Source organism: Lasioglossum baleicum, chromosome 11, assembly GCF_051020765.1.
Source record: "Lasioglossum baleicum chromosome 11, iyLasBale1, whole genome shotgun sequence".
In the NCBI taxonomy this organism is placed as follows: Eukaryota; Metazoa; Arthropoda; class Insecta; order Hymenoptera; family Halictidae; genus Lasioglossum; species Lasioglossum baleicum.
Window position 1 is genome coordinate 14,510,824 of NC_134939.1, and position 27,641 is coordinate 14,538,464.

The 27,641-nt window shown below is 39.8% G+C and overlaps 1 protein-coding gene across 10 annotated transcripts in view; it reads left to right on the forward strand.

Annotated features, from left to right (window-relative positions):
• Window positions 1-27,641, forward strand: part of LOC143213626 (rap1 GTPase-activating protein 1) — a 159,036-nt gene that overhangs the window by 38,521 nt on the left and 92,874 nt on the right. The window contains exons 1-2 of one of the 10 annotated variants that reach the window (XM_076433669.1): window positions 1,129-24,339; window positions 25,206-27,546. The exons of 8 other annotated variants lie outside the window; for them this stretch is intronic. In XM_076433669.1, coding sequence (XP_076289784.1) covers window positions 27,428-27,546 — 119 coding nt within the window. In that variant the 5' untranslated portion in view covers window positions 1,129-24,339; window positions 25,206-27,427. Of the gene's footprint in view, window positions 1-1,128; window positions 27,547-27,641 lie in introns of those variants that run through there. One more of the 10 variants, XM_076433668.1, reaches the window with a different exon arrangement.

Genomic DNA, 27,641 nt, shown 5'->3' on the forward strand with positions numbered 1-27,641 from the left:
GTAAGAAGGTTTTTCCGACTTGAAGTGCGTGTGATCAATAATGGCAGTGACTGTGTGGGTACAATCCTCTACGAGCAATACAAAGCCGTGATAAGTAGGTACTCACTAGCTTGTTCTGTTATTATACTTGGCGTCATTTCGTAACATGGATTCTTTCTCATTCTACTTTGACTAACACGTGTGTCCGATGAGTTATGAGCCGTAATAATGCGCGCGATCATCTGTTGAGCGTCGCGAAGAAATGTATGAATTATAATCCCCTCGCGTCGCGACGCGACGGCATGAAATCGGCGAAGCCGTTTGATCCTAAAGGAATGTAAATGGCACTCCGCCCTTGATATTATCGTTCTTAATAACCTTGTTGCAATCTTTTCGCACGTGTAATCGTATGGTTGTTTGGTGCTCCGGACGACACGGGGAGACGCGAAATCTGATCAACAGTCACTCACGTGGACGTAGCGGCAGCAACGCAACCGCGCAAGCCTTTCGCCAAACCGGAGACGCATATTGAAGAGCGGTTACGAGATACATACACGAGAGCTCACCGGTAAATTAATTTACAGATTCATTTTTCAGTTGCCCGTATGGTAATTGGCCTCGGCGCCCGTCTTTGTCTAAAATGCGTGTCCGAATTGAGTTTCATGCAAGATGTAAAACTCGTTGCGCCCCAGCACCGATATTATCCTCTTTAATAGCCTCGTTTCGAGATCCTCGAACGCGCAATTTCGCATTATGAGAGACGGACGTGAATCCGCGATTCGCATATATGAAGCTCGTCTTGCCCGTTCAATGCCTCCGCTTTATCAAATATCAGCATTTTGCAAACGTACGCTCGCGGATTTCTATGATGCATCGAGTATCAATTACAGATATGCGGTACACTGCTTCCAAAAAGTATTTACGCGTTTTGCTTTTTTCGGAATAATACCTTGCAAGGCCAAATTCTCGTTTAGACCTTCGCAGACTATTGATTACTTTTAGAAACCACCTTTTAATATTCTTCACTGTATCATTTTTCTACGGGTAAATCCATCTTCCTGCAAATTTTTCTTTTCTTTTTTAAATGTATTTTAAATGTAATAATATTTTAGATTCTATTTTGCTTAAAGAAAATAGTATTTTATTTGAACAATCTGAACCTCAAAATAAAATATTTCTATTTTAACAATTTCATCCACAGAATAAAATATTTCTACTTTAATAATCTGAAACACAAAGTAAAATATTTCTATTTTAATCATCTGCAACACAAAGTAAAATATTTCCATTTTAATAATCTGAAACACAAAATTACTGCATCAAAACAAAATATTTTATTTTCAATAATTACTGCATCAAATGAAATATTCTATTTTCAAAGTTGTACAGATACTGTAAAATAAATGGGATTATTTACTATTTACTATTTAAAATACTATTTTCCCCAGGTCTCTCGTGTAGTTTCAGTCTCGAGAAGGCTAAAATTATTTTCTAGAAAAGTTGCAGACTGTATTCAAAATTATTAGATGATTGCATATGTTTGATATAGTCACTATTCTTTCCTAATCGTAGAAAAACTTTGCACATACCTGAATTGCAACAAACCGGAGTGAAACAGGAATTTATTTTCTATCTTAATATGTGTTTAATTAACATGTTGAAAATGATATAATAGTGTTCCAAAATTATTCAAATGTTTTGACTGTTTTTAATAAACACTTACCCATTTTTCTCATAAATGCATAAAATCCGCTGTCTATTTAAAGCGTAATCCTTCGGTACAGGTACCGGAACATTAAGAACGGCTCAATCATGTTGCACAATGCATTAGAGATTTCATAATCGATACTCGAAGACTGTATAATATTTTCGTACCCGGGGATGAAACGAAAAAATTAGTGTGGTACGTTTATTAACAAGCAAATCCCAGTTAACTTTATCGCGCGTAGAATTTTATGCCGATCATTAAGATCATGATTACGTGTTGCGCAACGATATAGAGTTCGGTCTATGGGATGAGCTATTTCGTTAATAATCCGCATGATGGCAAAATTGTTTAACATTCAGTTGTAATAAGTTAGCAATATTTCAACTTCGAATCTGGCTGAGCGACGGTTAAATTGAAATCACGTCTTTACGCGCTCGGTATAGAAAGCATTTACATGGCTGCACCATGCGGCGAATCCATGCTGAGAAAATTACATCGTCGGTATTAATAAAGCACAATATTGAACGTGTTGATTTTTCTTCTCTCTCCGAAATGTTTACGCGCGGGATAATCGTGAACAATAAATTCTGCGGAACGCTATTTCGTAGATGCTTTAAATAAATCACGAAGACTGCCGAGCCAGCCATTCGTTTGAATAACAAAACGATTTAAAGACTGCCTGAAATTAGATCACAGATTGGAATCGCTGTGTTGGTTTATTGTAAGATCCTTGCTACGTATTGTATTCCGTACACGCGTTCAAATTGGCGATTAAATATTTAATAGTGAGGGATTAAAGAACAGGTAAAATATACACGATTTTGCATAGAATTCGCTGTATTGTTTATTCAATTTTCGCAGGATTTAAAAGCTTTTATCGCGAAACCGCTATAGGATTACTTTACGGGTGAAAGAAAATTTTCTCTCTACGTTAAAAGGTATTCGTGGTAGATTGTGTCCATGAAAAATTCTCTTGTGCGCGGTTGCATATGAAAATGGAGGAGTTCAGGGATAATAAGTTTGATAAGCATTCATCTCGCATAGTTGCTGTTATTTATTCAGTTAGAATAGAACGTATTAGTAGAAAAATCTACGTTACAAGTCCACGATTTCTATTTTCAAAATTGCACAACCTATTTTTCAAACATTTTTCATACGGTTTTGTAGACACAAAAATAAACGATGCAACTTTTCTCTCAACCGTTTTCGTAGTATCATTTGTTCTTAAAATATTCGAAGAAAAAGAAAGTTGTGTCTAGATTTCAGATATGAATTTAAAATTTGATCAGAATAATAATTTTTTCAAGAAGAAGTTTTATTTTTATGTTTGTCTATTCTCATGGGACCACATGTACTTAATAAATTCCAAAGTAGCTGAAGAAAAGGTCATGGAACTTCTGCGAACCCTGTTTCAACTCGAATTATGGCGCGAACAAAAATTAGGTAGTATTAGACATAACTTATTCAACTTGTCTGCAAAATTTCTTGCTTTCTGGAATTTCCGGGTTAGCAGACGTCGCGAGCAGCGTAGGAGGGTCGGAGAATTGTAAGGCGGAATAAAAAATGTAAGAAGTCACGCGACCGTTGCGCCAAAGAAAACAGGAAGAGGATTAAACGAGAAAAGTGGATGGAATTTGCGAGGGGGAATGAGATTCCGTATCATCGCCGGCGATATTATCGTGTAATCACGTTGTCGTGCAATTTTTCTCATGCGCAATGTATACATTGTGTTTCGAATGACGTGGAGAGATGCGAAATCTGTTCAACCGTCACTCAGCTGCCCATAAAGAGTTCTCCACCTACCGAATATTAAATAGCACCGTGACGCGATCACGTCGCGCAGAGAGCGGCGGCTTCCAACGATATTTTCATGCACGCCTACTTCATTTTAACACTCTTCTCGTCTTACATCCTTGTGAAAAGAGGCCAGTCGATGAAACGGGCTCCACGAGAGTGGTAGACGAGAGCGCGCGTGTAGGTACACGCCAGGTACTCGCTTTAATCTATTACATCAACCAGGTCGTAGGCACCGACGAAACTGGGAATAGGCCGGCCCTCTACCTGCTAAACCTGCTGCTCTTTGTGCCTGCAATCTTTGCTCGATAAAAGGAAGTTGTCGCGAGGAAAAGGGCGAGCTACATCCGGCGTGGCGGCCGCGCCGCGCCTGTTTCATTCACGAGGGGGAACCTTTGGAGAACGCGGAATGGTCTCGAATGAAACGGTTACACGTTGATCATTTCGCTGCTTGCAGTCGCAGAAATTAAAAGGAGCCATATACTGCTCGGAAAAAACCGTCCGGTTAATTCTTCACAGAATATAAAGTATGAAGGCGTCTCAGGCAGGTCGTGTGCTTCGTGTGTCACACTGTTTACATTCAAGTAAAATATTATTTGACCCTTCGCAGACGAGAACTCTTTCTCTCTCTTGTATTTTTGCACTTTGGACTCGGAGCTATTTCAACTCGAAAATTAAACATTTCTTCCGACCAGGAATAATTCCATTCTACATACGTGTATTTTTTAAATTTTACGAATACGAAATTGATGTAATACCTCGTGCGATACTTAAACGTGTAGTAATTGATTCGGTAGCGACATATTTAATAATATAAACAGTACTGTAATTGTTGGGAGTGGCATGAAAGAAGGGAGAAAATCTTCGAGTTTCGTCGACGAACGTAAATTCTCTTGTTCGAACGTTATCCTCGGTAGAGTTCGCCCGTATTGTAATTAATTCGCCAATTCCTCTCCCGATACTCTATGCTCTCAACGCCCAATTACGGTTTGGCTTTCTTGCGCTTAAACTGTACAATTACGCGTCACGTTCCACGGATCCAGAAAGTGAAAGATAATAATTCCGAGTCACGCTTAAACGTGGACGCGCGATAGAGAGCAGAAAGGATGCGAACGACCCGTACAGTTTCAACTGAAAGCACGTCAGGGTAATTACATGAGGTTGACGCGGCCGAAGTCGTACGCACCGTTCCCGACCTCGTGGAACCAGTCGCAACTGAAAGTAAAGGCTAGATAAGATGGAATTAGATAATCCGTCCCGGCTGTTCCGCCGTGTCTTTTTTTTTTGCGAGTGTCGCTCTCGTACCGTTTCTCCTTTCTGAAAAGCACGCAGTAACGGGCTGCCGATCGGGTTTCAGTACCGTGCAACGAGTAATTTATTCATCGAGGCAAATCGTACGTTTCCTTTTCGGCGTACAAGCATTGTGCAAAACGAGTACGGATTGACCGAGTCGATCAACAACGCACGGACAACGAGCAATTTCCATCGAACTTTCAGTCTCCAAACAATACGATCTGCTGGTTTATCGTAGGAAAAAATACACCCCAAAAGAAAAAGATATCTAAGAATTCAAAGATACAAATTTAGTTTTCCCTCGACACACACACACCGTTCACGTGTGTGTCCAGATAAATAAATAACTAATTTTAAGTGTTCTTAATGCGCATCAAATTGATTTGCAAACGGTTGAATTTGTTTTGCGAAGGGGTGAAATTTTTTGAGTTGCAAACGGGTGAAATTGATTTACAAAAGGTTGAATTTAAAGTGCAAAACCTATAAGAGATACTTTTCCACTTTGAGAAGTACCAGTCAGCTTGACTGGTATTGGCATAAGTAGCCATGATTTAGTTATAGCTGTAAAAGTCATCACTAGACTGCGGATTTTATGCATTTATTATATTTAAGGACGTCGGTGTATTAGTTTCAGGTTAATAAGAAAATTAAAAGAAGAAAGAATTTTTTGTTTGGTTCCTCTGGCTTGTAATCGATGCAGACAATTTTTATTTTGCATAAAGATCCGCAGTCTAGTAATCACATCATTGCGGAAGAAAAATGTAACATGAAGTAAGAATTTTAAAATGAAATTGTACAACCAGTCAGTTTGTCTTGTGTGATAGTTCTATGCACATAGCTGTACATTAACAAAACCAAAATAGAATTTTATTTCGATTTAAAGGAAATTAACAGCATACGCATTTATCAGAGTCCGTTCAGAATTGCGATGCTGACCCGCTGTCACCCGGCATTGTAGGGCAAAGGGTGAAATAAAGGGCGTGTGGTTATCGTACGTATCAATGACCTGAGAGCATCTCGAAAAAGTTGAGAAGAGCACAATGTAGCCCTCTTCAAGCCGTGTATCGTTCATCTGAACCAATTTTTGTTCGAGTCATTGCTTGCGGAGTTATCAAGGTGGCTGCAGTTACGTAGCAGAATTTGTATTACATACATACCTATAGCTGAGGAAGGTTCGAGGAGTAAAAAGAGAGCAGCGTATGGAACGTTGCAATTAATTTCAATTGTGTAGGTCACAGGGAGGGATTACGGATCACGGATCACGCGAGCCAAGAAGAGAGCGTCCTCCGTCTTGCATCGCTAGATATTGTTAAGCCATTACTAAAAGACGCAACCGCAAACGTACCACGTTACAGGCCGGGTTTCTCGGACAAAGCCACTAACAAGTGAACAGCCTGTTGTGAATGAGGCTATACCTATGAAGTGTACAGTGACCCGACGTGCTCGTGAGTTCGGGCAATAATCCCATGACACCCGCAACGAGAACGTCGGCCACCTATACTCTATACACGTCCGGACGGAACAGGCAGTTGCACATGCACATTCTCACTGGGACGCGTCTATGTCCTCTGCGATATGTAGTCTGCTTGTATGTATACAGGGTGGTTCACCAGATATTATTATTCGTAGAGAAGAATGTTTATATACGGTCGAATGTGGTTCCGAGATATGAAGGTCATCATTATTTGTTTTAATGGGATCGTACCGTTCTTTCCTGCACCAATCGATGAAGCTTCACATTCTCAAAAAAGTACATATTAACGTATAAATATCGAAAAACCATTAGTTAAGGATGAAGTCGAGAAAGTTAAGTCGATGAAGCTTCACATTCTCTACAAAAAAGTACATATTAACGTATAAATATCGAAAAACCATTAGTTAAGGATGAAGTCGAGAAAGTTAAGTCGATGAAGCTTCACATTCTCTACAAAAAAGTACATATTAACGTATAAATATCGAAAAACTATTAGTTAAGGAGATATTTTAATTCTAGCGTTGTTATGAAATCACGACTCTCTTAATAACGTTGTAACGATTTATCTGATAATGAAAGTCTTATCTTTAAAGATAGCCGGATAAGGTAGTCAAAAATAATAAATTGATAGGACACCAAGAAAAAACATACTGTGCAAAGTTTCAACCCTGTACCTCGATCCGGAGGATAGTTATGGGGTAAAATCGAAAAATCAGTTTTTGGCCCATTTTCCCTAGTTAACGATGTTTAGAAATTCTGAAAAAAATCTGACACATGTCCAGAACCCAAATACATACTCTGCAATTGGTTTCGGATTTTTAAAGTGAAAATCCTGCTTGTACAAAATCGCAAACCTCAGAAAAATCGAAAAAATGTAGATTTCACATGGAAGTTCCAGAGTGTCCACATTTATATTTTCACAGCAGCGATATATTGTTATAGGTATTGTTCATGAATTTTATCAGATTTTTTGGTCTGCTGCGCCGTTGTTAAAAAAAAATAAAAACCGATTTTTTCGGCGTTTTTTCCGCTAAGAACTAAGCTAACCTTAAAATTGTCACGTTCTATTTATTCTGTAAGTCTATCAGGCACTGATAAACCTTGAACATTGTACAGAAGTAATTAAACAATGAAATCAGCTTCATTAGTATTTTTACTATGTCAGCATCTAATGTTTTCACTGTTTTAAATGACACCTATTAATTTTTGCCATAAATGCATAAAATCCGCTGTCTACCGATGATCTTCGTATCTCCATTCAACTTTATATAAACATTCTTCGCCACGAATGGTAATAACGACGAAAATCGAGTTGGTAATATCTGGTGAACCACCCTGTATACGCCAGGCATATTATATGTATGGAGTTCTGCTCGGACCGGACCCAAGAATGCGCTTTTCACTGGTACGCGGAGAAATAATCATTGAATCCGAAAACGTATGCAGAAACCACTGCGTGCGTCGCGTCGCTCGTCGGTATGCGCGCACGAGCACAGGCACGAGAGCAGATGTACAATAAGTGTATAGGCACGCACGGTGAGCCTTTATTTTATGGAAAGCAAAAAGAAAAAAGACCTCCTTTGTTTCACTTCGGAATGCCTCGTGTATGACGGTTCGCGATCGGACCACCAGGTTGCAATTTTCTGACAGTTTTGCACAGTCGAATGTTTCGGGAACGACAAACGGCGTTATTATTCTCAGAGGTCTTTTAGTTCTTCGGGCATACGTTGCGGCGGGAATGGCAATATGGAATCGTTGAGAAAAGGTTACCTTGGGGTATTATCCTTATTGATGATACGTTCAGGTAGTACAGTAATGCCTCGCTGTATGTAGAATATACGTGCACGATGTTTGTGAAACGTTTGTCCGCACTACCACGAGGTAAGGGGCATCGAAACTGAGCTGGGCAAACAAGTGCAACATGGTACTAAAATTATCGGTGGGATAATCATAGTAATTCAATGACAAAACTTTTTTATTTAATTAGAACACGATCAAATCAATAGATGTTTATAGATTATATAGTAGCGTAGAAAATTTCTTTCATATATTTATTTTAATTTATTTATTTTGTAAAACACGAAACTGATAAAAAGAATAAGAACATTTTTATTGGCATTCTGTATCTCATAATTAGATATTTCACATAAAATCTGCAGTCTACCGATGACAATGACAATGACAATAAATTGCGAGTGACAATGCCCCGTCTTACCGCAAATAAAGGTAATGGTTTAAACATTAGATCGTTTCATTGGGAAATATTTCATCTTATTACGCATAATCTCCGACGGTACAGAATACTCGAAGAAATTGTATAACTTCTGAGAAGCAATTATGCGTATGAGAGGGGCACTTCAAAGCCGGCTGAAATAGAGATTTCGTGCTGCTTAAAGATTCATTCGAGCAAATCAATACATACATGTGTTCCCTCTATACAGAAATGCGCATTCATAAATGGAATTTACGGTCGACAATTAAATTCCACTTCTAATGTTACGTATATCGTGGTAACGAACGCGTATTTGTAATGGCAACGAATAGTCTGGCGCATGTCTAGGAGTGAAAGCGATTTATCTGTTATAAACCGGTATAAAAGGCCCAAGATCGAGTGATAAAGCGTTTCCATTCGGTATCACTTGCCAGTGACAATTGTTATGCATAAATACCTAGGTTTGTGTTACGCAAAACGACCGACACGCAACGTAACACCGCGAATTTCAACGAAAGAAACTCGAAGGCGTATCCAAGCTTTTACGACTTTCCCGCAAACTGCATTACTGCCAGCTCGATTGATTTACCTTCAGCCAGTGTGCAACAGGTGTTTCCAGTCGGCGCATTGTAGGATTTTTCTCAAACAACGATACGTCTGTTCGTCCGTCGTTGTTGTCGCGTTTTTCGGCTGACCACTGCGATATGGTCTAGCAGATATCGTGATACACATTTTTACGATAAACCACAATGCTTCGGACAAAAGGCACTAACCGCAATCGCTATTATTCCTAGAGTCGCTAGATTAAGACTTCTATCGCCACTCTGCCTTCCCCTTTTACGACGCTGTTCCTGAAATTTTAACAAACTATTCTACATGCTACTACTTCTCGTCGCGTCGCGTTGGGGTATCAAAATTACATTTTTACGTTGACTTTATCATACTTTTTGATCATTAAAAATTACCGAAAACAATGAAATTTCCAAATATGCAATTTAAGCTGTCATATTGTCAACTTTCAAGATAAATTATTTCTCTTGGTAGAGCAAGATACGTATTAGTTTCGATTATGAATTTTGTACTCTGCGAATAAGACCACTCACTCTTCTATAAAAGTTTATCAACTCACCCCCGTCGAGGTAGGTACACATCTCTCAAATTTTCGTTGCAAGCAACTTCTAGTATCTTTTTCGTAATTAGAACTAAACGCAAATTCTCAAAAATGTACAATTCACGTTAACTAGTAATCTAATCCTATCCTGGCAGAAAAAAATGAAGTCGTTTGGTCAATTTATGAAAAAGTTATGCTGATTTCAAGTGCCTGTCATCAATTATAAGACTCGTGTTTCATAGAATAGTTGAGTTGGCAGGAAAAAGACGAAATGATTCACTTGAAAATATTTGAAGGATGTTAACCTATTGTCGTATCATTTTCTTTACGGTTAAAGTGATGAAAACGTTCTTATCAAACTGTATTGCTAGCTAAAAACGTCTGAATCAAATTTTATTTTAGTTGAAAAAGAAGGCGTAACATTCATACTTGTTAGACTTTGTTCAAAATCTTCATGGACGAGTGTGGCTCGTTAAACGTTAAAACACGGCAAGGGGTTAACACACCACAATTGACGGTGCTGTGCACAACTATTAAGATGAAGAGGAAAGATTGGAACTAGAACACTGGCGCGGTGTTAACGTTATTTGCCAATTTGGACTCGCATTCTCTCCATCATTGCTTCCTCGCGCCACCGCCAAGTGTCTTTACACCTCGTTAGTCACTGTCTCGGAGAAAACGGACGTCAGATCGATTTACGATCCGCCGACAGGAAGAAGGATTTCCATCCTGGATCAAGTATACTCATTCGTTTTATCTTCGAGTGCGAAGCAAAGACGGAAAATAATGTGCCGTTCACACGGCTCTTCTAGCCGCGTGTCATACTGTCTCGTATTTTTTAACGGATCCTTGAAAGGATTGATGGATCACTAAACGATCGGTGAAAACGTGGTATTAATCTTTGGGACTGGATCCATGATACAATGATGCTGGGAGGATCAAGCTCTTTCGAACGAGTAGTGAAACATGTAATAAGATTGTGCGCATTTTAATTTTCAATTCTTGTAACTTTTATTCGAGCCAATTATCCGGTTCAAAATTACTGTAATGTACTTTGCTTCATGCATTGCAGATTTTCAGAAATGCCACTTCAATTACATTAAAATGTATCGGTTTACCTTTCTGTCCTTGTACTGTCAAATGACGTAAAACGAAGTCAAATTAGTAAGAAATACAAAACTTGACGTGAATATATTTTTGCAATACATAAAATACATAGTACATATTTCTACATCCACACATACTAAAAATTAGTGTACATCCGCTATCTATTGATAAGACACAGACATATTTAATAATCTAAACAATATTTTAAATAATGGTACAGCAATTTTTAGTGGCGCTTCTCAGAGTCACTATTCGAGTGTAATACTGGTAGAATTTTTAAGTGGTCCTTCGACTTTAGGACTTTATGGTTCTCGGAACTGTGAGGGTTAACTCTGGGACTACCGAGGCACAGTGCCAGGGTCAATTGTGACCCCACACGTACATTCACAAATACATTTACTATCGCTCGAGCTCTCCACCATAATTTACGCAACGGACACATTGACAGCGAAAAGACTCCTCTTGAAGAGGACGTCTTGCCGCTGTGTCTACGTCACATTTCGTCAATGTGTGCGACACATTGCGATGGGTTAAAAATTACTTCAGCATGGCCTTCGGAGGGCTAAGGTACATCGTGAGTAAAATGCAGGACCTTCTAAATCACCTTATTACTAAGAATAAGTGCCACATGTTGGGTACAGACCGTTCTGCTAAAGAAAGGATAATATGAATGTAGCTCTGTGTTACAACAAAACGGACGGATTGAGAAAACTCGTTCAAAAACCATAACCGATATTCTCATAACAGCTATATGTAATATTTTTCGGTTCTCGTAACTGTTTCAAGAGCCAGAATCGATATCGTAACTGTTTCAAGAACCGGAATCGATTTCGTAACTGTTTTCAACCCCTGCTTCAACCTGCTTCACCGAGATCCACTGTTTCTTGAAATCATTCAATTCTGTACCGCATGGCATAATGAAAAACTGGAAATTCTGGAAAAAACTGAAAAGCAACCGAGTCTATAAATACCAATGCATAGACGCAATAGTCTCGTTTTGTAACATTCAGCTGATAGAAAGTACCAACAAGTGGCAACATAAAACCGATCACATATCAAAGTTCGTACTACTTTATCACTAGGCTGCGGATTTTATACATTTATGGCGAAAATGGGTAAGCACAATTTAAAGACATATTAAAAAGATTTAAAGACGTCAGCGTATTGGTTTCAGCTTAATCAGATAATTAAAAGAAGAAAGAAATTTTTATTTCACTCCTGTGTCTTTCAATCAATGCAAACATTTTTAATTTTACGTAAAGATCCGCAGTAAATTTATCAGTAGACTTAAAAATTGTTCATGTCACAATGTTTCCTCAATACCATACAAGTTTTTTATATGTATATTATTTTTATATTATTATAAGTACGGAAATATTCAAGGTGGACAAAGTTGTTGCCCCACCCTGTACACATCCTGCTCGAGTTTCTAAATATTCACAGCACCGTAATTTTCCGGACTATAGTAGACTATACAATCAGTGCAACGGTGACACAAGTGCAGAAGTGTAAGGTCAGAAAAATAATTTCCGCTTCCGCTTCCGCTTTCCGATACAAACGTCGTCTGCGTCGGACGGAGAGGAAATTTCGAAGTGTCCGAAGATCTTGATGCGCACGCTAGCACTGATTTAATTTGCCGGAAATCGTATGTCGGAAACGGGAGCGAGCGAACCGTCCGATCTTGGAACGTGATTCGAATAACACTGTCGCTGTTTACTTGCCAGTTGACCCTCATTGTATACCGAGCTGTTGCACCTTGACTAGCAATAAAATGAGACGCGTGTTTCAAGTCTCTCAATGCAAATACCATTCTCTCGTGTCTCAGTTATTAAATCTTTTTGCATTCGATCAGCGATTTACAGTCAGTCTCGTAATTAATGGCACACGCTTTAACCCTTTGCACTTCTTTGTCGAGTGTGAGTCGACATCGGGGAAAGAAAAATATAAATACAACGGGTTCTTACACAGTAAGGAGCAAAACAATGGGAAACAATTCAAGAACAATGGGAACAAATATCTTCGGATTATTGCAAAAAATTAGTAGAAAGTATGCCAAAGCGAATTAGTGCAGTTTTACAAGCACAAGGGTTGTGGACGAAATATTAAAAATAAATAATATATTAAATATTGCCAATCTATTTTAGTTGTCACTGCTAAACGAGGAGATATTAATTACTGAAAAAAATGTCTTAAGTTACTTCTAACTATGATAAAAATAATTATAATGTTGATTTTTGGTTATTCTTCTATATTCCTAGCAATAAATAATGATTTATACAAAGCTTGTGGTTATTGGTTCAGTTTTGCTCCTTACTGTATGTATTTGGTTCTTCCTTTATTTATTTTTTAGTTAAAAACACATGTAAGTTCCGACAATATAAATTACAACAAAGTTTGAGAGCTACATGTATTGTAATATAATTAGTAAATATAAGATTGTTTGAAAGATTGTTATACATTTTGCAAAAGATTAATTACACGAAATATTCGAATATATGAATGATCCTATCATTTAGTCTGGCATTGTACACCCGGTGGGCAGACGCGCAGCGTTTCGTTAAATGGATTGACCGTAGCGTCGCGTCGTTTCGTGGCACAGAGAAATAGGTGGAATCGAATTATCATTTATCCGCGTCTGTCAGAATTGCCGTCGTGATTGGACCTTCAACGGAAATGCCCAAATTCGTTGCAACACGAAACGTCGCGTTTGCCGGGTAGAAAAACAAATTGCATAGGATTCACGGTACCAGGAAAACGTCCAGATTTCAAAGGGCCGGGCGTAGAAGTAATTTCGCCAAAAAATGAACTCTGACACTCGGCATGGGGCGCGAGCCAAGCGGGGAGCCAAGGGGAGGAAAGTGTCGCGCCACCGAAAAGGTAGTTTCGCTCGAAAGTTTTGTTCGAAATCGACTGACCCTTCGTCGTCATTAATAACACAATACGTCTGTCTGTCGCACGCGCATCATTTCGTCGTCAGTGTCCCCGCGTATGCGTGCGCCGACCGTATAAAAGCGAAGAATTTGATACCCTCGTTTGTAACAGGTTTCTATGGAACCTCCCTTCATCTTTCTTTAACCGTTCTGGTCTCCCCCCCTCCCCATGCTTTCACCCTATTTCCGAAGCACGCGTTCCAATTTCCAATCGTTTCGCTTCCGCTCCAGAATGCTGTGCCAGAGCGAGCGAGCGCGCGCGCGTGCATCATTTGCCATTTGCACCCCACGGAAATGCACGCGCTGCGATTCGTTTATCTCCCTACGAACATTAAATACGGATCGGAGTGTTTGATGGCTCTGAAGTGGCCAGCTTAAATTCTCAAAAACCGAACAGCAATATCGTTCGATTCACTCTGCCCCATAATGGAGTTTCTTCTTGTGTACAGAGCACGTTTTTCACATTTTTTTACTCTTTTTTTCAATTGAAATATTTAACCCTCAGCAGCTCTGAGGTTCCGCTAAATAATTGCCATATTAGTAATGTGAAATAATTGTTACGTTATTAAATTATTTCGTGCATTGTACGAGTAAGTTGCATCAGTTTTAATGTAAATATTCCAAGTCAGGAGAAACAGTATTTTAAAATTCTTCCGATGTTTTTATCGTTTTAAATTACACCCACCAATTTTTCATTTTGATCGATATGAGTATTTCTTTTGTGCGTAATGATTGACGAAAACATTTTCCGTCGAATATGCGAGCGATTATTATGACAGACGTTTCGCCTATCCGATCGAATGTATTTTGTCAGTGGCAGCGGAAAATCACGCGTCAGGAGCGAAGATAATCGGCCTCAAACAATACAGAACAACGCGGTCGTGCGGTCTTTTTCCTATATTTCGATGCCCTTCTCGCGCGGGCAGCTGCCGCAAAAATCCGATGATGTTTAGCCAGTTCCAAATCCATGCGAGAAGCGGTGAATCGTAGAACGTGCGTACATACGTATGTGGAATCGCCTATCCAAACACAATCGCAGCCGCGCAACTTCACAAAGAGGTGTCCTCGAGGCTGCTCCCACCGTTAGGACGTAACGTGACAGCGAACTGAAAACGATCAAGTACGCGTTACATTATTATCTCGATTGTCGGTTCGCCACGGTGCATGCCCTCCCTCGGATTCCATCCGCGCGCGGCATTCCGAATTCGAGCAGACGTGCGGTGGCTCGTGTCAAAATTCGTCAAGCCCTGTCAAAACCTAGACGCTCCCGTCGAAAGGGGCACCTACCCCTTCCACGCTCCCTTTTGTTTTCACCTTCCTCGAGCGTCATTCCACTTTTTTCTTTTCTTTCTGTTTTCCCCCCATTATCTGCCCCATCCCCTCCCCCTTGCACCCTCCTCGAGGGTGAGTTCGGATTTCGGAACAAATTTCCGTTCGCGCCGATTGTGCCGCTTTCGGCATTTTCATTCTGGGGAATCCGAATTTTATATAGGTCCTCGTAATCCGCTCAAATGATCAGCACTATGCACCGTCATTGAAAACTCGCATGAATGCATATTGTATCCAATTTAGTGCATTTCAGGGTTTTTTACCCGGCTTGTATGTATTGGGATACATTCGTAATCTCACAGAAAGCAGCACGGAAAAAGTATAATAGTGCCACGTTTTTCTTTCTTCTCGTTTCTTTTGTCTTTGATACTTATGCAGAGTTTCCTGTGTGTCCTTTTCTGGCGACATGGTCGGCATGTTTCTCGCGGTATATTAAAGTTGTGTACAGGGTGTCCGAAAAATGTTGTTCTTCCTTGAAAGAGGCGATCCCCGAGGTCGTTTAAAGTAACTACATATTTCCTTTGCGACAATGTTCCTCCGCGGCTTCGTTAAGGCGGTAGACTCGTTTCTAGGATTGCGAGGGTGCACGATGCAAAGATGGGGTTATTCGGTAGTGAAAAACGCTAGATAAAAGATCGATCTAGGCCGCAGTCGCCCTCGAAAGTTCTATTTTGAATAGAGAACACCCTGTATGTTTCATTTGAATGTGCACGATAGTTCTTATTACAGTTTATTCGCAAGTTTATCCTTTTTTTATTAGAAACAAGAAGCTTTAAACCAGTTCTGGCATATAAGCTAACATGTACATAGATACATATTTAAATATCTAAATGCATATACATATATTACTACATATTAATAGCAATTAGATTGTAGTCTAGAACTAGATACATGTATCAGTATTCGCTAGATATCACAATATTTCGCAGTCGGGTAACTAATTCTAATAAAGTATTGCCTAAAGTAATTAAACTCTAATATCTTCCTATATTACAAGTAGAATTTCGTTTATGTTCTGCCTTTGGGTTTTCGCCTTATAACTAGTTTTAAGTTTATTCTTATCAGAGGAAATGTAGTATGGAACAACACATGCAATTTTATATTCTAGCCTTTTTTGAAAATATTCATAAGTAGGTTTGCCAGAAATGTTTTATCCAAATATAGAAGTAGTGAAAACTGCAATTACGTATCAAAATATAGAAGTTCAAGTAAAAGAGGTACACAGCACATTTTAAACTTTTTTATTCAAAGATTTTTGAAAATTCCTATAGGTACGTAAAGATCAAGTTCAAATATAGAAGACCCATATCAATTATAGAAGATCTGGCAACCCTATTCATAAGCCATAAATGCATAAAGATCCGCAGTCTACTCTCATCATCTATATTTCCACAGCTTCTCTAAATTTACTTCCCTAAAATTCTGATTATAAATGAACAGAAAAATTTCACGGACCAACCATAATCACGACCGACCCAAGTTTATCCAGTTCAACGAAAGGGTGAGGGGGGAGGGGCTAAAAGACAAATTGCAATGGCTTTAGTGTTGTTCGTGCGCAGCGCTGGCTAAGTTCTTTGTTATATTTTACAAAGTTTATGTACACCGCGCGGCTTTCTTATTACGTACATAGCCGGTGTATACGTATATCACAATGAACACGACGCGTTACGTAACGTCTTTTATTGTTTTTTTTTTCTCGGTTAGGTCTGCAGCGAGACAACCGAGTACGTATTTCCCGCGCGCAAGTTCCCCGAGTGCATTGTCCTTTCTTGCGCCGGTACACGCAAGATAAGCGAATCTCGGGGAAATAACGAATATCATTTTCATATTAATGAGCATTGTGATTCATAATACAGGTTATCGCCTACGGTATCTACGTTATCGCTGCAAGACCGGCGTGGCTGTATTCACGCCTCTTCGTTTATCGCTATATTGCGTCCGTGCGTAGACTGCTAATCTCGTTGTTTACGAAATCTGCTGTATATACCATGGCAGCGTTGTACGGCTTTGCTACTTTTTCAGCGGTGACGAGAGAGGGAGAGTAAGAGAGAAAACGTGTCGCACGCCCTCTTTCATAGCGCCACGACCTGCATATCGCAATTCCTGTTTTATTGTCGCGCTCGCGTCGCAACTCCACGTTCGACATTTCCTTCTACAATTTCGCCGTGTCAACCGGCCGACAAATAACAGGAAAAATAATATTTTTCATCTAGGTGCACGGTGGTGCACCAGACATGTTCTCGCACAATCTCCTTTTACACCGGGGATGAGCAACCTTTTTTTACAACGGGCCAGCTACAAATTTAAAAATGTTGTGCAGGCCGCATGTAAGAAACTTATGATAATACAAACACTGAATCAAATTATCTCTAAAACAATACTATGTAGCTATACATTTTTACCGTCTCTCTGACAATTTGTGGATGCCACGCCAAAAAACCTGTTCCTCTTTTGATTTTACGGCCATAGGAACTTGGCTCGTGTTCACAGGATGTTTTTGTTGGGTAAATGAGAAATTCTTGTCGATCGAAATTGTTTGAATAAACTTGGAATAATGTTATCGGCGCCAGGTTCGATCAAATTCTACACTAAATAGCTATTTTGTAGGAAACCTCAAACGTGTCGATTCGGATTTGAATCTGATACGTCATAAGACCACGTTTGCTATAGAATTGTTTTCTATGAGAGGAAAAGACAGGTGTGTTTCGTCCTAGACCCGCTAGAGGACTCATCAGTAAGGCTATCTAGCGGGCCCTGCCTTAGACACAAGTGTCTGAAGACTTTCTGAGGAACGTTATTAATATACTAATTGGTGACAGTTCAGTAACATTTTCTTGGGGTCTGAGACGCCCCACCTGGCTTGTGGAGGATGTCGAATACATTCGATATTCAAAGCACATCGGTATGATAACTTTTTGAATATCCTTTCTCTTCTCGGACAATGAAGTCAGTCAGGTAAATGTTGAACCTGTTCGCAGTTCCCGCAATTTCGCAGTTGCCGAAGGAACTTCCGCTGGATTTTAATCGCACAATCGAGACACCGCATCGGGCGGAGTGTGCGCCGGCTTTATAGCTATCGCCCGTTTAGCGCGTTTTAATACACTCGCATAGTTTGCTCGCATTAAGCCCGCAGAAACGGGACAGGTTTGGTGAATGGATATGTACGAGTAGGTGAGTAGGTAGGTAGGTAGGTATAGATAGCTAGGGCAAACGACTGTCTCCGTGTAGGCAGGGGGAACGTGTGTGCACATTAACGCATACGTGCTTGCTCGGTAATTTGAAATGGACGCACAGGATGCAACCGCCGAGGGGAATAATAGATATCCGCGCCGTAAATGCCGGTTATTATCAGTTTACACAGAAATTCCTTCAATTAGTTTGCGAGAACCTGTGATATACTCGAATGTTTAATAGATACAGACTCAATGAGCTTCAGAGAAACCAACGTTCACTAATCTTCCAATTTTTATGGCTTGTTTCTGCATCAAATATGCGACTGTATGAACTTGCTTCCACGCGATATCTATACGTTATCGAATGTCACAGGTTATATACATAAAAATAGCCACATTTCATCTTTTGTCGTTGCTTTCTTTATTTACCGTGTAATTAATGGTCATTTATGTATTTATCATTTCGTGAAATTGAAAATTATCAGACGAAGTGTGGGGATACAGCTTCTCGTTTCTTCTGTTCTGTGTTCATTAATCGAAATCTTATTTTGGAAGCACAGTGTATGTCTTTTTATCTATCATGTTGAGTACATAAAATACGTAAACTTTGATGGAACTAATTTCTTCTTCATTTGTGTTGGTATAATTGTACTACATTTGGTTTACACTGATTAACTAACAAGATGGTTTATAAATAAGCTACTGATTCTTGAAATCGTACATTGTTTTGTATTTAATTATTTTATTTTAGACAAACATGTACGACATTGTATTTTGTCATACCTTTCTTTCTCGTTTGATGTGTTCAAGTATAAAATAACAAGGTTCTACCTGATGAATCGCAGCCTGCTTATAAACTATTTATTAATTTATTTAACACGAGTTTGAATTTTCTCAAGAGTTTGAACATATAAATTTTAATAAAAACTGGTTACGAGATGACGAAGTTAGCAGTATAATTAAACACGAATAAAATATTAAATTGTCTAGAAAGTTTTGTGGTTATTAAATTAAGCGAACCACCCAGTGCATTTCCGTATGAAATCATGCTCCTTCATACGGTTACTAATTTGTTGAATTAACTGACTCATAGCCGCGATATATTCGCATTCACAGAATTTTGATAATTCAAACATCTCTATCTTTGTAAAATTTCAAGATAACAAGTGACATCGTACCAGATCATTTTTCCTTTCAAATTCGAATCACTTTCTTCTTTTTGATCATTTGAGTAGGCTGAAGATAATGTATGAATACTCTTCAATCCTTTTCGTTCGGAGTTGCAATCATTTTTACAATTATGCCTTCATAAACTGTCAATCGTGGATACATTATTAGACAGTGAATCTTTATGCAAAATAATGAATTGCAACAAACTAGAGTGAAATAGAGATATTACAACAAAATACACTTATGTATTATTACTAGACTGCGGATCTTTATGCATTTATATGTGAAAATTGAGTAGATGGAATTCGAAGATGTTGGAAAATTTTTAAAATTGATGTAGTCAACATATGACTTCCCTATTAAAATCATTAAGGGAAGGTATAACATCCAATGTATTTTCTATTTCTTGCAATCGATGCGGACAATTTTTATTTTGCATAAAGATCCGCAGTCTAGTTATTACTCAACGTTATTGATCAACGTTGGAAACGTCTGCAGTAACAAATCGGTATAGCAAAGTATTGCTATTACTCAATTGCTATTATATAACTTAAATACACGTAACTATGTATGTAGTAACAATTATACAGAAGCATTTGCGGCTTTCGAACACCAGGGGAACCGTTGCGTTGTAGAGCCAACAGTTTTTAAACACTTGAATGAATCGACTCGGTGGAGTACGACTTGAAATAGCAGTACATAGTGGGTTACGCATCACAATTGATTTCTTACATAAACAATATTCTTACGGCATAACCGCCGAGTGTTGTAGCATCGTTGACTTTCATTCTATGTTCGTGCACATGCGACTGGAACAATAGCAATCAGGCCGAAGAGCTTGCATTGTGCCCGCGTAGTTTACGAGTGCCGCACATATGCTGCAGCGTCACCCGGTGTATTGCCGTGCCGGTGTATTCCGCATTGGGACAGTACCCTTCGTCATCTGTGGAAGAACCTGTAAATCACCGCCTTGACATTATTTCCGACAATCCAGTTTTCCATCGACGTTTACACGCGTCAATGTATCCACATCTTTCACGATCGAATAATTCAAACAATTACATATGTTGAACATATAACATAGTACATATAATTTGTTGAAAACATTTAGTTTCCCAAAAAGATAGAAATCACATGTTACTTAACACGTTATTTGCTAAAAAGTTATAATTTCCAATGGCTGCTTTATATAAAAAACAATTTGAAAATCTTCCGTTGAAAAATAATTCCGGACGAAACGATTGGATCACATCCATGGTGGTTTTCGTGTTAAAATACGAAATAGTTCCGAGTGCAAAGGGTTAACGGTAGGGATGGGATCAAGTTCAATATGTACTCACGAATCCGAGTCTAGTTCAATAACCTAGTTTCATTTCATGGGTTTCGATTACTACTTAAAAGCAATAAAAGCTTCAATGATTATACTTGAACAGTATTCATTGTATACAAGTAGTTATCGAACCTCGGAATGAGTACTTACAAGTTTCGAAAAGATACTTATAAGTACTTCGATGTTGAAAGTAATCGAAACTTTCACAAGTAGTACTCGAATCTTGGAAATAAAAACTGCATAGTAGGTTTTAAGCACTTTCTTTATTAAATTCGTAACTGTTTAAGAATAATATTTCATTTACAATACTTGGTTTTATCCTATTTCTTTTTTTATCCATGATATTCCCTGCTTTTGAAAAAGCTCTGAAGGTACAGAAGTGGCCATTATACAAAGATAGTCACGTGCAATTTTTGATAAAATGGGGTACTTGATTGAATTTTCACGCCAAAATAATAACCGGTCTTCTTTGCTTTCGAAATATTGTGATTTTAGATAATTTTCCACTTCTAACACAGCAGACGATCAGATAGGTATCGTATTATTTGTAATTGCTGTTTCATTGTCAAAAGATGACCAAATTGATAATAATTCGCTATAGAAGTACTTGTGGAGAGTTCGAATTCCATCAATCAAGGTTCGAACCTGTTTGCGAGGTACTTGATCCCATCCCTAGTTAACGGTTAAACAAAAAAAGGAGAGAGAGAGAGAGAGCAATTTTATAAAATTAATCATTTATATGCTTCGATAAATATCGTCGGGGATTGAGGGAAAAATAGTATACCGTACATGAATAATCATGATTCGGAAAATGAACAGCCTGCATAAAAGATCGAATTAGCGGTAGCCGCAGGTAGAACGCACTCGAATAATTGCACGCGGGAACGGTTCAATTCCGGCGGCGAATTGGGCCCATTGTCGCATACTGATTGGTGACCGAAACGTCTGCGTCCGGTGGCTTCGAATCAAAATCACTTACGGATCGGCGAATCGCCGATTACCGGATAACAAAGGTCGGACGTTTAATTTCGGTTTCTAGCTTTCCCTCCACCCTCCCCGTCGGTCTGATTTTGCGGCCAGATTGCGAGCTTTTCCCGCAATTCCATCGGAAATTGGCGGGATCGAGTGTCGGGCTCTCTCGCATATGTTACGCGTGCCGTTTCACCAACCCTCGAAAATTCTCACCTTTGTTGAAAAGGGGTTCGCGCGCGACCTCGTTTTTCCACTTATGTGGAAGTTTATGGTCCGAGGATAATGGGGCGTACCCTCCGAGTCATTGAATTCTCTACCACCGGAAAATACTTGAACCCACAATCACAGAAAAATGCAAACTACATTGGTAGCTCCGTCCGTCTACAGTCGTAAAATCACAATTATACTATGTACATACCAAGCTGAGAAATCTGACTGTAGGAGGTCGAAAATAGTCTCGATTTACACCATTGACGATTACCTCCTACGGTACTGAACCTCCTCGGTGCCAGCAATCACAGAAACATATGCACGCGTGACACGGGGTCAACCTACAGAAAATACCACGCGAGAAGAAGCCGTGGGTAACTCAAGGAAGAGAGGAGAGGATTAATCTAAGAAGCGGATGGACTCACTGGCATGAACAGGGACGTCGAAAGATAAAGATATAGACGTGGAGAAAACGAATGGCAAATACATACTGTGTCAAACGAGTGGTAGATGAATGAGTTTGAACATCCAAGCACGAGTAGTAAAACCATCAACATCAAAAACACGCAAAGCATACGTAACATGCAAAATGTTCGTCTATTTTGACACGAGGGTGTACATATATTTACATTACTTATAATTAGACAGCGGATTTTATGCGATTATAACAAAAATTGAGACATAATTTAAAACAATCTAAATATTGGAAGAATTTAAAAATACCGTTTTATTATTTTTCATTAGAATTTTTTAACTAATTCTGACATCTCAAAAAAAAACTCCACATTGCTCAACAAAGAATGTGCCATGTGTTCATAATCTACACCAGTATCTACACCAGTAATTGTAATTGAAAATTAAAAATCACGAAGATAGAAATAATAAATGACGCCGGCAATAATTCATATCTTTATTAACACGATATCGCGCAAGTTTCATTCCTCCTTCTGCGATTCTCTCGACCGCAAACGGTCAGCTTCCTCGAAAACCCGACGAACGGTAGTCGCTTGTTTAAATTATCTGCACTCCTGGGAAACTCGGAGCACCGTAATACAAAAAAGTCTACATTGGAAAGAAGAAAAAAGTAGAAGGGAAAGAAAACTGTAACGAGACACAAATTAACAAAGGGAAAACGAAGGGGCAGCCAAAAGAAAGAAAAGGGACGAAGGTGGACATGTTTACGACAGAAACGAACAAATAAAAGAATGCGGAAAGCAACGTTGAGACAGTAGGAAAAATCGAGGAAAACGGAAGAGGAAAAATATATTTCCTCCCTGCTTATCCTTAATTGCATCCCCTTAATTTTTGATTTTATATTTATAATCCAAACTGTGCGTTGAAGCAGAAATATTCATTTGATTTGCAATTTCTTAGTTCTACATAATATGTCGATAAATAAATGTTTTTCCACCGTTTTAAATTACATATACGTATACAAAATACAAATATGTACAACAGTAGACAGCGGATTTCATGCATTTATCTATTCCAAAATAGAGTTTCGTTCACAACACAGTTGCTCGAACCGAATTCCAACTAAATTGCTTCGCAGTGAACGTGTTAAAGTATGATAGCCGTATGAAGAACGGTAGCGGCTTGTTTAAATGATTTGTACTACTGCTTGGAAACTTGCGGCACCGTAATACGTAGAAAAAGGCTCAGATTGGTGAGCAGAAAACCAGTACAGTTAGTCACGACGGAAAAGAACTCTGAAGAGGCACAAATTAGCAAAACGAACGAGTAAACGAAAAAAAGAAAAGGGGTGAAACTAGGTATGTGTACGACATGAATGAACAAATAAAAGAAGATGGTCGGCGAGGTTGAGACGGTTAGAAAAATCAAGGGAGACAGAAGAGGAAAGATATTTCCTCCCTGTGAGTTCACTCGTCGATTTTCCTTTCCTTGCAGCCGTGTGTCGTCCCCCCCTCCCCTTCTCCTCCACCATTCCGAGTGATCTGCCCCCTCCGGTGCAGTTGCGGCACTAGCTGGGGCCTTACGAGCGCGTGACGCATGCCTTCTTGTTTCATACTCGATCCGTCGAGTCTCGCGCACGTACGGACGCACGTGCGCTCTTTACCTAGGCCCATTCAAGTGTACGTGCGGGAATCCTATACTCTCCCCTGTCTGTCTCTGTCTCTGTGAGTGTTACTAGAAAACTAACTTCGCGCGTAACTCTATCTTCGATCGGTTCTTCATCTCGTTACTTCGTACTCTTCGGCTTAACTAGCCAGCTACGGGGCGAGACAATTACCGCCGGCGAAGACAATTCACCCCCGAGTGAACAGTGCGCAACCAACGATTTTTCAACTTGTTCAGGAGTTTTCTGCAGCATCTCGGACGTGGAAACTGTTACAGTTTTCCACAAGTGACTTTTCGAGAAGCTATAGCGTGCTATTATGTAGCAGCAAGTGTTTTTCATCATTGTGTAATCTTGTGTGTGAAGTCGCATACTTTATACGTGAATTACTATTACGATTTTCGGTCAGTGACTCTATAAACATTACAAGGTGTATTGTGAACATTTTCGCATGGCGAATAGCCTCAGAGGTGGGCATTATTTGGCGAGACAAGTATTTCAAATACTATTTAATATTTTAGATTTTATTTCGCTTGAAGAAAATAGTATTTTAAATAAGATATACAATTTCGAAAATAAGATATTTCTATTTTAACAATCGGAACCTTGAAATAACATATTTCTATGTCAACAATTTGTTCCAAAATATAAAATATTTCTGTTTTAACAATCAGAACCTCAAAATAAAATATTTCTATTTGAACAATTTGATCCACGAAATAAAATATTTCTGTTTTAACAACCCCAGACACACGAAATAAAATATTTTACTTTTTTCATTCTTATAATACTCTGAGAAACCGTATAAACATACAGTCTACCTTATCGTTAAAAAACGATTTACACTCGTAAGTATGTTGAATTCGAACCGTTATTTTCAGCAATAATATATAAAATTTAAATTGAAAATAAAGACAAAACATAAATATTTTCAATGTTTTTCAAATAAAATTACTGCCTCAAATAAATTATTTTATTTTCAAAAATTACTGCGTCAAATAAAATATTTAATTTTCAAAGTTGTACAGATACTTTAACACTTTACCCATCGGAAGCCTATTAATAGGATTTTCAATAATTGTGCTGTACCGAAAGAAAGCATATAGAAATTTTCTTTTACATTGCAATCTTCGATGAAACTCTTAGATGACATTATTGAGGGTGACTTGCTAGTTCACCATGAAAATTTCTCTTGCTATTGAAGGTTCCATTAAAAAGTGTTTAGCCATGCACCATAGATTTTTCAAAATTGTGCTGTAATCACCGGTCGGTAATGTGTTAAAATAAATAGGGTTACACATTTACTATTTACTATTTAAAATACTATTTTCCCCAGCTCTGAATAGCCTATGAAAAATTGACTGTGTTACGCGGTGGTCTCGCAGATCATCCATTGCGTCTACGATACTTTCGCGTAGCCTTTGAATACTGATAACAGCGTTATCAGAAGAACTCCATGCAGTGTCTCGAGATATTCGTGCTCGACTCGTCTAGTAACTGGAAGATATTAGGCGACGTCACGCGAAGGAAAGTCCTGGTGATATTCAGGCAATGTTGACGCGCGTATCGGTCGATCCGAGAGAACAGTAAGTGTGCTGTCTATCAGCGACTTGAAGATTTTTTGCGAGCGCGTCGAGAGCTCTTGTTGACTTTCGCCATTGGGCTCTCCTCGAGAGGACCCTCTGCCCCCTGTCGCTCGTCGACGAACACACTGTGTGCACGATCGGCCTGCTGCCGCGTTGCTCGGCTCATACGAAGAAACGCGAGCCTCGCGTTTGCCTCGTCGGCTCTCTGCTCGGTCACGTGTCCTCGTGTTGATTTCATTCAAGATTAACAGCACGTTCGCTCCTCCCGACGAAAATAACGAGCTTCCAATTTGTACTGCTTCTGTAAACGTTCTTACGACGTGTTGTATTAGTCGGGTCCCAGTGCGCCGTTATATACGTACATACAACTCAGCAACGGAAGAGAAGTTTACATCGCTGGCCAGCGGAAATCCTGGATATCGAAGCAACTCTGATCGGGTTCCGAACTGAAACGTAATAACAAGCTTGTAAAGGGCAAAGTGATTAAGGTCGACAGTGTCACAGTTCGAGGAAGTTTCCGGAGGACTCGCAGTGAAAAATAGTTTTCGGAAAGGACGTGAGAAGGGCGTGCGTTGGTTTTTCCGGACAATTACGCAAATTCGTTCGACTGGTCGCTCGCAATTTTCCTCGGGAGAATATCTCGGAGAACGGGACCGCGTCGTCCGGAGATCGGAACTGTGCTAAGAATAGAATTTATAGTTTCCGGTGATCGTAGTGTCGTCGGTTCATTCAGAAATTGGAACGTGACCGAAGCATCTCGAGTGCGATAACGGGCAAGAGCGGAGTTGTCTCTTTGGCCCGTTCGGAAGTGAACGTTGTCCGCTGTGTATATATGTACAAGTACATGTACGTAATTACGTGGTATGTACGTTCTTGATCCCTGAACGAGAGGACATCATCGTCGGGCGATAGACTACTGTGGTTTTTTGTGCTGGAATAGTATGACGAATGTTAAAATTACGACAGATTATTGAACTATCGCGAGGAACAGCGATCGGGATAAATCGAACGGCATCCGGAAGTACGGAGAGGCGGGTCTCTCTCGACACAGGAAATTGACGGATACAGGAATTATAGCAGAAGGAGCCTCGGCACAATCGGCGCTTTGTGCCTCGAATTCCACGCGAAGGATTTCAACTTGAGGTCGACGAACACAAGGAGCTCTCTCGAAACATCCACTCGAGAATCCATACGTAACCGAAACACGTCGCTGTCAAGTTCCCCCTTTGATCTCGGGCAATCGGGTAGCGTGACTTCTTGCCACTGCACTTACGCTTATCGTCCGAGCGGTTCTGCCTCGATTAAGAGACAAAAAGGCCACTTATAAAGGTCCGCGACTTTTTCATCGGGAGGCTGCCTAACCGCGTACGGATAAGTTTCGCACGGTGCATTAGCCGTGATCTAGAAATCGATTCCGGGGGATCGTTTGTGAGAGCAGAAACGTGTCACGAGTAAGTAGGAGGAGAAGGAGGAGGTGGAGGAGGTGGGCAGAGCTCGTCCGTCGATGAGAGGCGCTTTTGACCGGACGCCGCGCGAGCTTATCAGCGTAATAGTTGTCGGGAAAAGACGGCAGTGAAGAAAGATCGAGGTGGGGGAGGAGAGAAGAAGTGGAGGTGGGGCGGCGGTGATGCTGATGCATATGAAGAAGAGAATCGTGGGTTGATGTTGATAGTTCCCTTCACTCCGATAAGCCCCGCAACCAACGAGAATTATCCGCAGTGAATTTATATTACTGTTGACTAGGAAAAATTCTCCCAACGAAATAATTACCGTGCTCACAGGGGATCGGAAGACGATTAATCGCGTTGGCTCGATTATTCGCCGTTGGTCCGTGAATCGAACTTTTTCCACACACGCTCGGCGAGGGGATCGCGATCGCGTGGTGCGTGGGTGGGGTGTACCCGTTTGCTCGTAGGCGGTATTCAATGATCGCTTGTGTTGTCGCCGATCGACCCACATCGAATTCGCCTGGATGCCAGTTTTGGACGGCGGTGTAGCTAAGAAGCGAGGCGTCGACAGAGCCGCCCGCAAAATGCGGATGCGACTTTGCACCGGCTCCAAGGAGTCGTACACGCTTCTCTCCAAGAAACGGTAAATATTCGCAGACCTTTTTTATTGTTTATATTAATGGACCGCGGATTTTATGCATTCTAACTACTTGCCATTTAGTTATCACTAGACTGCGG